This window comes from Mustela erminea, chromosome 8, assembly GCF_009829155.1.
Source record: "Mustela erminea isolate mMusErm1 chromosome 8, mMusErm1.Pri, whole genome shotgun sequence".
In the NCBI taxonomy this organism is placed as follows: domain Eukaryota; kingdom Metazoa; phylum Chordata; class Mammalia; order Carnivora; family Mustelidae; genus Mustela; species Mustela erminea.
Genome location: NC_045621.1, coordinates 55,794,239 through 55,808,140, shown reverse-complemented (window position 1 = coordinate 55,808,140; position 13,902 = coordinate 55,794,239). Strand labels below are relative to the sequence as shown.

The window sequence follows — 13,902 nt, the reverse complement described above, 5'->3', positions numbered from 1 at the left end:
AAACTGGCGTGGCTGGAGACTTCTGCACCTGTCAGTATCGTTAATATTTTAGTTAGTTAAAAGCAGAGTCTCACAGGTTTCTGACTGATGGCAGGTGATACATTAGGCTTTTCAAAATATGAGCTCCATCTGAATAGGCCTAAAAAGCTGTTAAAGAAATTGAATCAACAAATAACCTTCCAAAATAGAAAGTGCCAGGCCCAGATGGGTTCATTGGTGAACTGTACTAAAATCATACGAGTTCTCTACAATCTCTTTCAGGGGACAAAAATAAAAGGAATACTTCCTGATTCACTGTAACAGATTCTATGAAGCCAGCATCCTTAATACCAAAACCAGAGACAGTACAAAAAAACTACACACCAATGGCTCTCATAAATATAGATGCAAAAATGCTCAACAAAATATTAACAAATCAAATCCAAGAATGCATAAAAGAATTATAGGGGGGGGCACCTGGGTGGCTCAGCGGGTTAAAGCCTCTGCCTTCAGCTCAGGTCATGATCTCAGGGTCCTGGGATCGAGCCCTGCATCAGGCTCTCTGCTCAGTGGGGAGCCTGCTTCCTCCTCTCTCTCTGCCTGCCTCTCTGCCTACTTGTGATCTCTCTTTCTGTGTCAAATAAATAAATAAAATCTTAAAAAAAAAAAAAAAGAATTATAGGGGCACTTGAGTGGCACAGTCAGTTGAGCGCCTGAGTCTTGGTTTCAACTCGAGCTGGGGTCTTGGGGTCATGGGATCAGGCCCTGCATCAGGCTCTGTGCTCAACACAGGGTCTGCTTCAGGTTCTCTCTCTCTTTCCCTCTGCCCCTCCTGCTTGTGTGCACACATGCTTTTTAAAATAAATGTCTTTAAAAAAATAAATTAAAAGAATTCTATATCACAGTCGAGTGGGATTGATTCTAGATGTGTAAAGCTGGTTCAACATCAGAAAATTAATGTTCTCCATCACATTAATAAGCTAAAGAAGCAAAATCACATGATCACATCAATAGATGCAGAAAACACATAGCAAAATTCAATACCCATTCATGACAGAAACTCAGCCAACTAGGAATAGAGGGGAAATTCCTCAACTTGATAAAGAATGTCTACAAGAACTCTAATATCATACTTGATGGTGTAAACAAGAAGTTTTCCCACTAAGATTAGGAACAAAGCAAGGATATTCCCTCTCACCGTTCCTTTTCAACATTACCCTGGAAGTCCTAGTTAATATAAGACAAGACAAGGCATATAGATCAGCAAGAAGAAGTAAAGCTGACCTTTTCCACAGATGACATGATCATCTACGTAGAAAATCTGAAATAATGGACCAAAACATTGCTGGAACAGGGATTATAACAAGCTTGTAGGATACAGAATTAATATACAAAAGCCAACTGACTTCCTATATACCAGTAATGAACAAGTGGAATTTCAAACTAAAAACAATACCATTTGCATTTGTACCTCAAAAAGTGAAATCCTATGGGTGCCTGGGTGGCTCAGTAATTAAGAGTCTGCCTTTGGCTCAGGTCATGATCCTAGGGTTCTGGGATCAAAACTGGCATCAGGCTTCCTGCTCAGTGGGAAGCCTGCTTTCCTCTCTTCCTCTCCTCCTGCTTGTGTTCCCTCTCTTGTTGTTTCTGTCAAATAAATAAATAAAACCTTAAAAAAAAAAAAGTGAAATCCTTCAGTATAAACAAAATGTGTAAAAGATCCACATGAAAAAAACTAAAAAATACTGATGAAAGAAATCAAAGAACTAACCGAATGGAGAGAGATATTCCATATTCATGGAAGGGAAGACTCTATATTGTGAAGATGCCAATTTTTCCATCTTGATCTACAGGTTCAATGTATTCTCAATCAAAATCCCAGCAAGTTATTTTGTAGATATTAGACAACTGATTCTAAAGTTTATATAGAAAGGCAAAAGACCCAAAATAGCCAATAAAACTTTGAAGAAGGGTGGACATTTACATGCAAGAAATTAAATCCAAACACCAACTTCACACCCTTCACAAAAATTAATTCAAAATGGATCACAGACCTATATATAAAAGGCTAAACTATAAAGCTCCTAGAAGGTAACATAAAAGAAATCCTAATGACCTTGACTATGTCAATGACTGCTTAGATACAACCCCAATTCACGAAAGAAATAACTGATAAGCTGAAATTCATTAAAACTAAAAACAACCCCTCTGTGAAAGACAATGGCAAGACAATGAGAAGACAAGCCACAAACTGGGAAAAAATATTTGCAAAACATATATCTGATTAAGGACTAAATCCAAAACATACAAAGAACTCTTAATAAGAAAACGACCTAATTTTGAAAATGTCCAAAACCTTAATAGCTCACCAAAAAAAAAGATATACAGGTGAAAAATATGCTATGAAAAGATACACTACAACATATGTAATCAGGGAACTGCAAATTAAAACAATAAGAGACCACCATACACCTGTTAGAATGGCCCAAATCCAAAAAAATAAAAAATAAATAAATAATTTTAAAAGCCTGGGGCGCCTGGGTGGCTCAGTGGGTTAAGCCGCTGCCTTCGGCTCAGGTCATGATCTCAGGGTCCTGGGATCGAGCCTCGCATCGGGCTCTCTGCTCAGCAGGGAGCCTGCTTCCTCCTCTCTCTCTCTGCCTGCCTCTATGCCTACTTGTGATCTCCCTGTCAAATAAATAAATAAAATCTTAAAAAAAAAAAATTCAAAAGCCTGACAACCCCAAATGCAAGTGAGAATGTAGCACAACAAGAATTCTTTTTTTTTTTTTTTTAAAGATTTTATTTATTTGTCAGAGAGAGCGAGCGAGAGCGAGCACAGGCAGACAGAGTGGAAGGCAGAGTCAGAGGGAGAAGCAGGCTCCCTGCGGAGCAGAGAGCCCGATGTGGGACTCGATCCCAGGACACTGGGATCATGACCTGAGCCGAAGGCAGCCGCTTAACCAACTGAGCCACCCAGGCGTCCCAACAAGAATTCTTATTCACTGCTTGTGGGAATGCAGAAATGGTACCACCACTTTGAAAGGAAGTTGTCAATTTTTCATAAAACTAAACATACTCTTAACCATATGAGCCAGCATTCACACTTCTTGGTATTCACCCAAAGGTGTTAAAAACTTATGTCCACACAGAAACTGGCACACAGCTGTTTACAAAAGACCTATTCATAACTGTCAAACCTGAAAACAACCAAGATGCCCTTTGGTGGGTGAAGGGATAAACAAATTGTGGTGCATTCAGACAATGGAATATTACTCAGCACTAAAAAGAAATAAGCTATTAAGTCATGAAAAAGACATGGAGAAACCTTAGATGCATAATTATTAAGTGAAAAGACCAGCATGAAAAGGTTACATACTATAGGATTCCAACGACATGACCTTCCAACAAAGGCAAAACCATGGAGATTATAACTACAAAGGTGAGTAGTTGCCAGGGCTTCAAGGTGGGGTGCATGTGATGGACGGAATGGAGCACAGAGGATTTTTAGGGCAGTGAAAATACATTACGATACCATAATGATGGATACATGTCATTATATGTTTCCCCAAACTCAGAATGTCTAACACCAAGAATGTGAACTTTGGAATTTGGGTGATGATGGCATGCCAATGCAGGTTCACTGGTTGTGACAAACGTCCCACTGTGATGGGGGATGTCTATAATGGGAAGGCTGAGCGTGTGTGAGGAGGGCAGGGGTGTATGAGACACCTCCAGACATTTCACTTAGTTTTGCTGTGAACTGCTCTTTTTAAAAAAATTCTATTAAAAAAACAGTAAGTGACCTCATCAACTGCCACTTAGGACCTTTGACCAATAAAGGAGGATCTGGTTGGTGATGAAAGTGGTAAGAAAGTCACACTTTCCTGTAAGGGTTTCTTACATTTTATTTCTCAGAACGCTTGTGCAAACAAAGGGTTCCATATGTAACTATTTGCCAGCTACTCTCCATAAACCACCAGAGGCAAAGTTTACTGGTTCAACACACCAGGCCTGGATAATGAAGATTTTCCCCATGGTCCCAGTTTTCCCTTTGTAAGGCGCTCTGGTTCTTACTGAGCTCTCCTCTGGAGATCCCCATTCTGTGTTCCCTTCAGCTTTCCAATGCACACCTTTGCCCCTCCACCTAGAACACAGCTAACCATTCCTGCCCCACCCCACATACACACTTGTTTCACGACCAGCTTGAGAATTCAAGATGGCGCATCAAGCTTTCCTTCCCATCTATTTCTACTATAACATTCATCAGTGTTAACTACAGGAACCATAGCTTCCATGGGCTTCTGTTACTTCTGTCTGAGAATCAGAAATGATCGAAAAGAAGCGAGTCCCACCACTGCTCTCCCTGTCCCCATCTGTTTTCTTTCTTTCTTTTTTTTTTCTTTAAAGATTTTACCTATTTGTCAGAGAAAGAGAGAGAGAGATCACAAGAAGGCAGAGAGGCAGGCAGCACGGGGTGAGGGGAAGGGAAGCAGGCTCCCCGCTGAGCAGAGAGCCCAACTCGGGGCTAGATCCCAGGACCCTGAGATCATGACCCGAGCCTAAGGCAGAAGCTTAACCCACTGAGCCACCCAGGCGTCCCCCCCCATCTTTTTCTTGAGGTAAAAAGACTCATTTCTGAGCATAGCACTGGGGTTTGTTCTCGCTGCCATCTGACACCACCACAGGGTGCAGCTGACGTGGCTGTAAGTGTGAGTGGATAAAGCCTCCAGTCATCATTAACTGCAGGCGGTGGGAAACATGCAGCAAAAATGCCAAGAGGCAGAGAACATGGCAGAGTGACAGGAGCATAGAGAAGGAGCGTTGAGGGATGCCTGGGTGGCTCAGTCGGTCAAGTGTCTGCCTTTGGCTCAGGTCATGATCCCGAGGTCCTGGCATAGAGCCCCACATTGGGCTCCCTTCTCAGCTGGGAGCCTGCTTCTCCTTCTCCCTCTGCCCCTTCCCCCTGCTTGTGTGCTCTCTCTCTTTCTCAAATAAATCAAATCTTAAAAAAAAAGAAAGAAAAGTAGCATTGAGAAGGTCTCTGACAAACCCAGCTTAAAAGATACTCCCCTTTGCTCACTGCCAATTGATAGCAAAGTCCTGACAGAGTAGTAAGACAGGACCTTAATTATAAAGGACCAATTCTCTCTATATATGGGGGAAACTATGTTTCTAACTTTAAAAACCTAAGGTACCATTACATTGAAATGGCTTATGTATCCATTACTATTTTCAACCAATCACATGGGGCTGATGACTGCTAATTACTAAATTCCTATCCATTTTAACAGGGTAACTGAAAGAAGTGATTAGATCCTATTTCCAAGGCTTCCATAGGGAAACAAAGTCAAGAAACAAAGACAAGGAGCTCTGGGAATGTCAGGGAAGAGATGTGCAACAGACGTCTGTGCAGAGGGAGAAGGAAGCACCGTGCTACAAGTGTTTGGAGCAAGAAGTTACTTCTCACATGGGGAAAAGGAGAGACACAAAGGAAGGCTGGCTGAAGCAAAAGATGCAGGCCACACATGAGGTCAAGTCTGATAGAAGTTCTGACCTCAGGAACTGGGAGGGGAATAAAGTGAAGGGGGAAGTGGAACATCGGGCTGGTTTAGAGCATAGCAGTGACTTGGTCAAAGGCCATTCAACAGGGGAAAAGATTGTCTTTTCAGTAAATAGCACCAGTTCAAATGGATAACCACATGTAAAGGAATGAAGTTGGCCCCTATCTCAAAACATGTATGAAAAATCAACATAGTCATACGTATTTGTGGCTTTAGATTAGGCAATAGTGTCTTGGAGCATCAAAAGGACAGCGACAAAATAAACTGGACTACATCAAAGTTAAAAACTTGTGCTTGAAACAACAGTTATCAAGAAGGTGAAGACAATTCATAGAATGATAGGGAATTTGTATACTGCATAACTTGTAATTAGAATAGAAAAAGCATTATTACAACTTAATAATAAAACTACAAGGAGATGCCAGTTCACATGCAGTAGGACAGTTGTAATTAAAAAAAAAAAAAGATGGACAACAACCGTTGAGAAGAATGTGGAGAAACTGGAAATCTCACACTCTGCTGGTGGGACTCCAAACTGTTGCAATAACTTTGGAAAATAATTTGGCAGTGCTCCAAAATATGATTCAGCAATTCTATCCCTAGGTATATACCCAAGAAAGGAAAAAGATATATACACACAAAAATGCACACACAAATGTTCATAACGTTATTATAAAAAGTAGAAATCCAAATGTCCACATACTGAAGAACGGATTTTTAAATGAGGTGTATACATACAATAAAACATTAGGTAATGAAATGGAATGCAGTACTGATACATACTACATGCAAAGTGGATGAACCTAGAAAACACTGTTATATGAAAGAAGTCGGTCACAAGAGCCCACGTTACAGGACTCCATTTATATGAAATGCCTGGAATAGGCGACTCAGAGATAGAAAGTAGATTACTGTTTGCTTAGGGCTGCGGGATGGTGGATTAGGGAGAGGGGGAGGGAAGTAGGCAGGAATGTGGAGTAATTGCTAATGTGAATGGGTTTTTTTTAAGGGAGATAAAAAGGTTCTAAAATTAGACTGTGGCAATGGTTGCACAACCCTGTGAAAATGCTAAAAACGCTGAACTGTAAACTTTAAATGGGTGAATTATATGGTATGTGATACATCACAATAAAGCTGTTTTTAAAAAATGCAACCGGATAAATCACAATGGAAAAGTATGTAAATTTGAACGGAGAGAACAAAAAACTTTAGTAAGTCATAAAACACTTATAAACATAGTTAAATGGAAAACAACGATCTGGGGAAATGCTTTTGTGACCTACATGACTGATAGCCTTAAAGCGAGTAACAGGAAAGCTATGATGATCCGGTACGACATACAGATCGCCCAAGTAGAACCTTAGACAAATACCACAAAAAAGACCCCAAGGAAAAAAGTACCAATGACTGGTAAGTATATCACAATCCATTCTCAATATTAGTATCCATCCAGTTATCCCACTTGCATAGTCTATCCAATAAAATATTAGAGATGCCTTTAAATATTAATATAAAAGTATGTTCTGGGTGCCTGGGTGGCTCAGTGGGTTAAGCCTCTGCCTTCGGCTCAGGTCATGATCCCAGGGTCCTGGGATCAAGCCCCACATCGGGCTCTCTGCTCAGCGGAGAGCCTGTTTCCCTTCCTCTCTCTCTGCCTACTTGTGATCTCTGTCTGTCAAATAAATAAATAAAATCTTTAAAAAAAAAAAAAAAGAATGTTCTTCTACTGTTCTTCATTTGGTGGAAAACTGGGAACGTCTTATATGCAGTGCTCAGGCAAATGGTCAAATCCATCACATCTGTACTATAAAACAGGGCAGGAAAGACACTGAACCGAGTGTCAAAAGAGGTGGTCTTTCTGGGGGTACGAGGAAACCCAGATTTACTGGTACCTTTATTTAGTACATTTTTGTAATGTCTTTTCCTCCTCAAATATAATTTCTAAAATTTAAAAACTAAAGCTAATATCAGTGTATTTACCTTCATTAAAAAAGAATATGTGATTATGTCCTATAATTCTAATTCCTTACCAGTGGCTCTCAAACTTTGCTACATATTAGAATCACCTGGGAAGTTATTTTTGTTTGTTTTTAAATCCCAATGTCCAGGCATGCTTCATATACATTAAATCAGAATCTCTGAAGGCAGACCCAGACATCGGTCTTCTTTAAAACTCTGGGGCGTGTCAGAGGCACGGACAAAGTGTATATGGATGACCTAGGATCACAGGTGTGAAAATAAAGGGCACTCAGAAAGGTCCTCAGGTTCACAGTGGAGAAAAGGAATGCATGTGGGTTCAGTGTGTAAACACAGAACAACAGAGTGTGTGTGTCCGGGTCACGGCTGGGCGTGGCAGTGTGGCACAGGCAGCCGCCTACTCCTTGGAGGAGGCTATCAGGTAACAGGTCTCTGGGAGGAAACAAAGAATGTTTTCCTATTCACCACAGGAGGAGGAACTGTCCTTGCTGAAAATCAGAGCCCTAACTGTGGCCCACACCACTTAGGTGAAAGCAGGGCCTCATACTAGCCCAGTGCTACAGGCAGGCTTGGGCTGGGACTGGGCCATTTCCTGAGTTATTCTCTCCCCTCCCCCATCAAAAAGCCTCACAGAGGCATGTGGGTACATGAAGCCCATAGCCTCCTGTTGTGCATGTAACCAGAACACAAAGCCCTGTCATTTACGGCTCATGTGTCAACAATGAACAGGCAGAGAACAATGCAGAGTGGCATCAGAGAACATGCTGGGGACAGAGCGAGGGACCTGGGCGTAGACCAAAGCTCCACCAGTAACTTCCACACTGGGGCAAGTTCCATGCCTTCCATACTTGCAAAGAGGCCTGGCACGGATGGCCTGACCTGGTCCGGAGGCCTCACCAACTTGAAAATGTCTATGATCCAGGGACGCCTGGCTGGCTCAGTGGGTAGAGCATGCAACTCTTGATCTCAGGGCTGTGAGTTCAAGACCCATGTTGGGGGTAGAGATTGCTTAAAAATAAAATCTTAAAAAAAAAAAAATAGAAAATGTCTATGATCTTCCCCACATAACAGAGAGTGTGGTTGTAGCTAAAACTAGAGGCCAGCTGAGTGTTTTTTTCTGACCGTGAACTTGATCTGACTCAGCTGCAACCATTCCCCTGACACAGTATCATGGAAGGAAAGAAAACGGGAATTGTCTGAGCAGTGCAGACAAAAGGGAAGTTCAAAAAGAGGAAGGTGACAGGAGGACTTCTCTCAGCCCCTTCTATCTAATTCGGACAAAGCACTGCACCAGCACTATCCATCTGAGATGGTTCCCAGAAGACTGTTAACTTCAAAAAGAAGCCTCTCAAAGAATGCGGGAGGGAATGTGAAATCAATACAGCTTTTCTGGAAAGTGACTGGGCGGTATGCACCAAGAATCTTTAAAAACACAGTCCATTTAGTTCAATAATTCCACTTCTGGGAACTTGCCACTCTTACAATATCAGATGTGCGCAAAAATTACTGCACAAGTACAATCACATCAGGAACTCTGGAGACTGGGTGCACAATAATGTGAATGAACTTTACATGGCTGGGCTACACATTTTAAAATAGTTAAGATGGTGAATTCTGTTACTTGTATTTTACCACAATTAAAATTTCTGAATTCGTAGGTACTGAACAGCAAAAACAAAGCAAAATATCTTGGCTCATGCTACAATTTTAAAACCTAAAAAGTAACAAATACCCAACAACTAGAAATTAGTTAAAAATCAACCATGGAATATTGAAACAGAAGACATTAAATCACAAGTTCTTCAGGCAAACTGAAAATTGTTCATGATATTATATTAAGTGAAAAAAGACCATGCACGTGTGGTTTCAGGTCTCGTTGAACCACCCTGGTGCTCCCTTGATGAAGTAGAATAAAAAAATCTTTTTAAACAAAAGCGCTAATTTTCTATAAGAAACACTTGCAGGGTGAGACAGGGAGGGCCTGGACAGACAATTAACTTATGGTCCAAGAATCAAAGGGCAGAATGACTTCCACTTCACAGTCTGTCAACTTGGAGGTTCCTCTCTTAAAGAAACAGCCAGCCAGGGCGGTTTCCAAAATGGCTACAGCAAGAAATGGACCTGGAACCGAGTGAAAGGGCCGGCACCAGCAAGTCTTGCCACACAAGCACAGATGAAAAAAGCAGTATCTCCCACTTTCCACCCTCTACTGCTGTACCCCATCACAGTATTTTAAAAGCGTGCTTCCCGTTCATGCCCTACCTTTTGGAGTGTTGCATAATGGGCCCAAAGTGATCTGGGAAATATAATCCAAATATAAAGTAACTAATGATATTACTAATAAATAAACCACAGGAAATGGGCTTTGTTTTCTCTGGAAGACAAAAGGATACATTACAAATATTAATGATTTCTTAATCCAAAAAAGCTTGCAACCACCACAGGACTATAATGGATACTGGCCCTTGTTTTCTTTACCAGCAAATGTAGTTTCCATTCCAGGGGGGAAATAAATTGAAACAAAACACAAAAACTGCATCTTTAGACTAACAAGTGAAAAAATATAACTATATGGAACAAGGTAGTATGAGAGCAAATAATATTACCGAGCAATATGAGTGGAACGTAAGAAACTCAACCATGAAAAATGCAGGGTCACATTATTGCAAGGTTAATGAAATTGTCTCTGGCCCAAAGTTCCCATGGCTCAAGAGCTAATCACCTATTGTATTAAAATACAAGCTTTCATTAAAACAGGCTACTTGGAGTGCCTATTATAGGGGTTTATAGTCTTTGACCTTTGCTAGAAGTTTCAGTCCCTGACAGTTTCTTGATTAGCATCAATTAGTGAAGAGTTTCTATCCAAACAAGTAAAACAGGTTTAGATTTTCTTACTTTTTTTTTTTTTAAATGCACCTTCTTAAACAAAAGAGAGAGAAAAGGGTCTTATCATACAAATGAGAACAGAAGTCATCTCTGTAATTCAGAGCTGGTTCTGAATGATGACAAGATCCTGAAGCCCAGCCGGGCAGGTGTAAGGGGAACGCAGCGGGGAGGGCTCCGTGCCTATGGGCACAGCACGCACACCGTATTTACTGTATCATTAGCAACAACAGTGTGAGCTTTTTAAATAGATGGCTATTTTTAAATCCAATGCACGTTCACAACCATATGCCAACTAATCTTACAGGCAGGTAGAACACTCGGTCTCTGGATACGTTTCTAACAATTGGGCTTAAACAGAAACCTATGAGCATTAGACATTGTGGAAAAACATTGTTTATTGTCTGTTGTACTCTGAGTCACTGCCATTTTTAAGCAAGCGTATCTGCCCTTAGCTTCCCTTTTGAATTAAAATTGCCAAGATAATGAAGGCAAATCACCACTGTGAGACACGAATTTGCTGCACAAATTTGGGCGAAGCACAAACATGGCTCCGTTAGAGAAGGATCTGCTTAGTGTATTTAATTTGGACCCAAAGCATCTAATATGGAGAATATTCTCTTTGATCCATTAAAAGTTTGAATGTCACACAACTACTCCCTTCTGTTCATAAGGCCTTGCCTCGCAAAGAATTCAGCAGAAACAAATTTTATTCCTATGGAGAAAATCAAACTATACAATATTTTCTCAAAACTAAAATACCAAATTTGGTCAGGCGTCCTCAGGGCCTTCTGGCCCGTGAGAGCCTGTGGCCTCTGAGAACCTTCAGGATAGCCATCCTTTCCGTGTTCACCATGACATTCATCACTACTTAGCAGCCCACTAACACCCCACAAAATAAACACACTGTAGCTATGAGAGGATGGATGTGCTAACCTCACTGTCACCATTTTGCCATATACACACGCACATAAGATCATTATGTGTTACACCTTAAACTTACAAGTTATAGTTGTGTATCTCAACAGAGCTGCAAAAATCAAGTTAAAGATTAAAAAGATTCAAGTCCCACTAAAACAAACATCTGTTAATAATAAAATTCCCAGGTCCCTGGGTGGCTCAGTGGGTTAAAGCCTCTGCCTTCGGCCCAGGTCATGATCTCAGGGTCCTGGGATCAACTCCCGCAACGGCTCTCTGCTCAGCAGGGAACCTGTTTCCCCCCACACCCCACACCCCCCACCCCCCGCATGCCCCACCCCTGCCTGCCTCTGCCTACTTGTGATCTCTCTCTCTCTTTCTGTCAAATAAATAAATAAAATCTTTAAAATAATAATAACATTAATAAAATTCTCTCTGAAATACATATTCCCTAGGCTCTTAGGTAGTCTCACCAGACCTAAGGCCCAAGATGCATCATTTCATTTGTAGCAGCACAGACTATAGGAGAGCAAATTCTACCAAAGGTCGAATCTCTGCACTTAGCACTTGCATTACCCTCAACCAAGGTCCCCTAAGAATCCAGATAGGGGGCACCTGGGTGGCTTATTCAGTTAAGCATCTGTGTGCCTTTGGCTCAGGTCATGATCCCAGGGGTAAAGAGTCTGCCTTCGGCTCAGAGCATGATCTCAAGGTCTTGGGATCGAGCCCCATGTCTGGCTTACTGAACCAGCTTCTCCCCCTCCCCCCTGCTCATGCTCTCTCACACACTCTCTCTCTCTCAAATAAATAAAATCCAGAGAGGTTCAGAATTCTCTTATCAGTTTTTATAGATGAAGTATACTCAAAGAAGCCATCATGCCTATCCATGCCCATCAGACACAGGCTACACATAAAAAACACTGACTCGACGGGAAAAGGACAAATGACAGGGCTGATAAAGGAAAAAGTAAAATGCTGTGCACAATTTGTAGGGAGAAGATAACTCCAATGGGGTAACCATCGAGAAAGGCAGTGTGGGAACCACAATTTGAAAGAAGGAAAGAAATCTGACCAAAAGATATAGTGGTGGGGAACGGCAAAGAGAAAGAAGGACATTCCAGGAATTTCCCCAAATACTGATAAACAGGTCAAATTCCTTGGCACAGGAAATTGCTTCATACCAAAAGGGTTTCCAAGTTCCAGCTAATGACTGGATTGTAAACAATGCTGTCCAAAATAAGAAAGCTCTAGAACAATAAAGCGTTTTGGACACTTACCAATTCATAGCACCATTTCTAACATTCAGAGCCTCAAGGTTTGCCTTCTAAATTTTGTCACCACACAAACTGCAAATATCCGCTAAAAGATTCAGAAATCATGCCTATCACGTGTCAAGTAATACAAATACTTAGGAAACCAGAAAAACAGATTCCAATTTTATAGCCCCAGGACACATTTTAGACCAATTCCAAATTCATTTATGTGTATGTGAGAAGAATCCTTACCCTCTCCACCCCCCCATATGGTCAACAAAGGCCCCAAACTATACTGCCCTCACTAAACAAATGCTCAGCAAACCTAAAACATCAGAGGAATGCTCATGATTGCAGGTTTCCAGAAGGCTTTCCTCACATCTGAACCATAACCTCTCAAAGTTAAGTAACATTTGGTTTTCACTGGTAATGTTAAGTGCAAAAACTTGGTCATGATGAGGGAAGCCACAATACTTTAAAACAAGTAATCTGTAAGACCCTTGCTCCCACCCCTTTATAAGTCTGAATTTTCAAAAAATTTATAATTGTTCCAGGGCTGGGTGATGTAATCAAAGAAAGGACATCAGTTTGTAACACTAGGCAGTAATAAATGAACTGTTGTCAGATAACCCTTGCCAAAATCCAGAACTTTTAAATGTACCACAGTGAGTTTAGATTATAGCATTCCCAAATTCATGACCAAGAAAACAAGACCAATGATTAACATCAATATTGATAACAAGATCTTGACTATTTATAAAAGTCTAGCCTGAGCAATCAAAAGTTTATACACAGGCTGAACTAAAGAAATGAGTGTATTCAAATCATAACTTTCTTTTTTAAGATTTTCTTCTTCCAGAAATTACTGTAACAAAGCAAACAACTTCCCAGAAAATTCCTTATAAGCACCAGTTTTGCTTCATTTCAATAAAAGCATTACATCTATAACCAAACTAGTTTGAGTGCTGTTTGGTTGTTCAGTTACCTGGAGATTTTTTATTTGATCTTGATTGCACTGAGTGAGACTGTCGAGGCAGCAGAGGTGATGAAGGCAGAGACATGGAGACACCTTTGGCCAAGCTCACCCTGTAGGTGTCCTCTGCTACAGGGAGGCTGCTCACGGAAAAGTCGCCACCATGGCCAGAGGGCAGGACTTGGGGGGACGTCTCTGGACCAAAGTCACCTCCTGGAGTGAAGAGAGAAAAACCTGAATTTAGATCATCAATTATAGGTCAATTAATTCCTAAGAACTACATCCTTGGAATGTAATTCCCATATGTCTTATGTGTATGTTGTTTTCCTTAGTAGTTTTTTCTTTTTTTTTTTTT

The 13,902-nt window shown here is 41.0% G+C and overlaps 1 protein-coding gene across 8 annotated transcripts in view; it reads right to left on the bottom strand.

Moving 5' to 3' along the window:
* The window catches only part of TANC1 (tetratricopeptide repeat, ankyrin repeat and coiled-coil containing 1), a 232,017-nt gene that overhangs the window by 111,534 nt on the left and 106,581 nt on the right, over positions 1–13,902 (bottom strand). For all 8 annotated transcript variants that reach the window (XM_032355656.1, XM_032355651.1, XM_032355654.1 and 5 more), the window contains one exon: positions 13,560–13,760. In XM_032355656.1, coding sequence (XP_032211547.1) covers positions 13,560–13,760 — 201 coding nt within the window. The remainder of the gene's footprint in view (positions 1–13,559; positions 13,761–13,902) is intronic.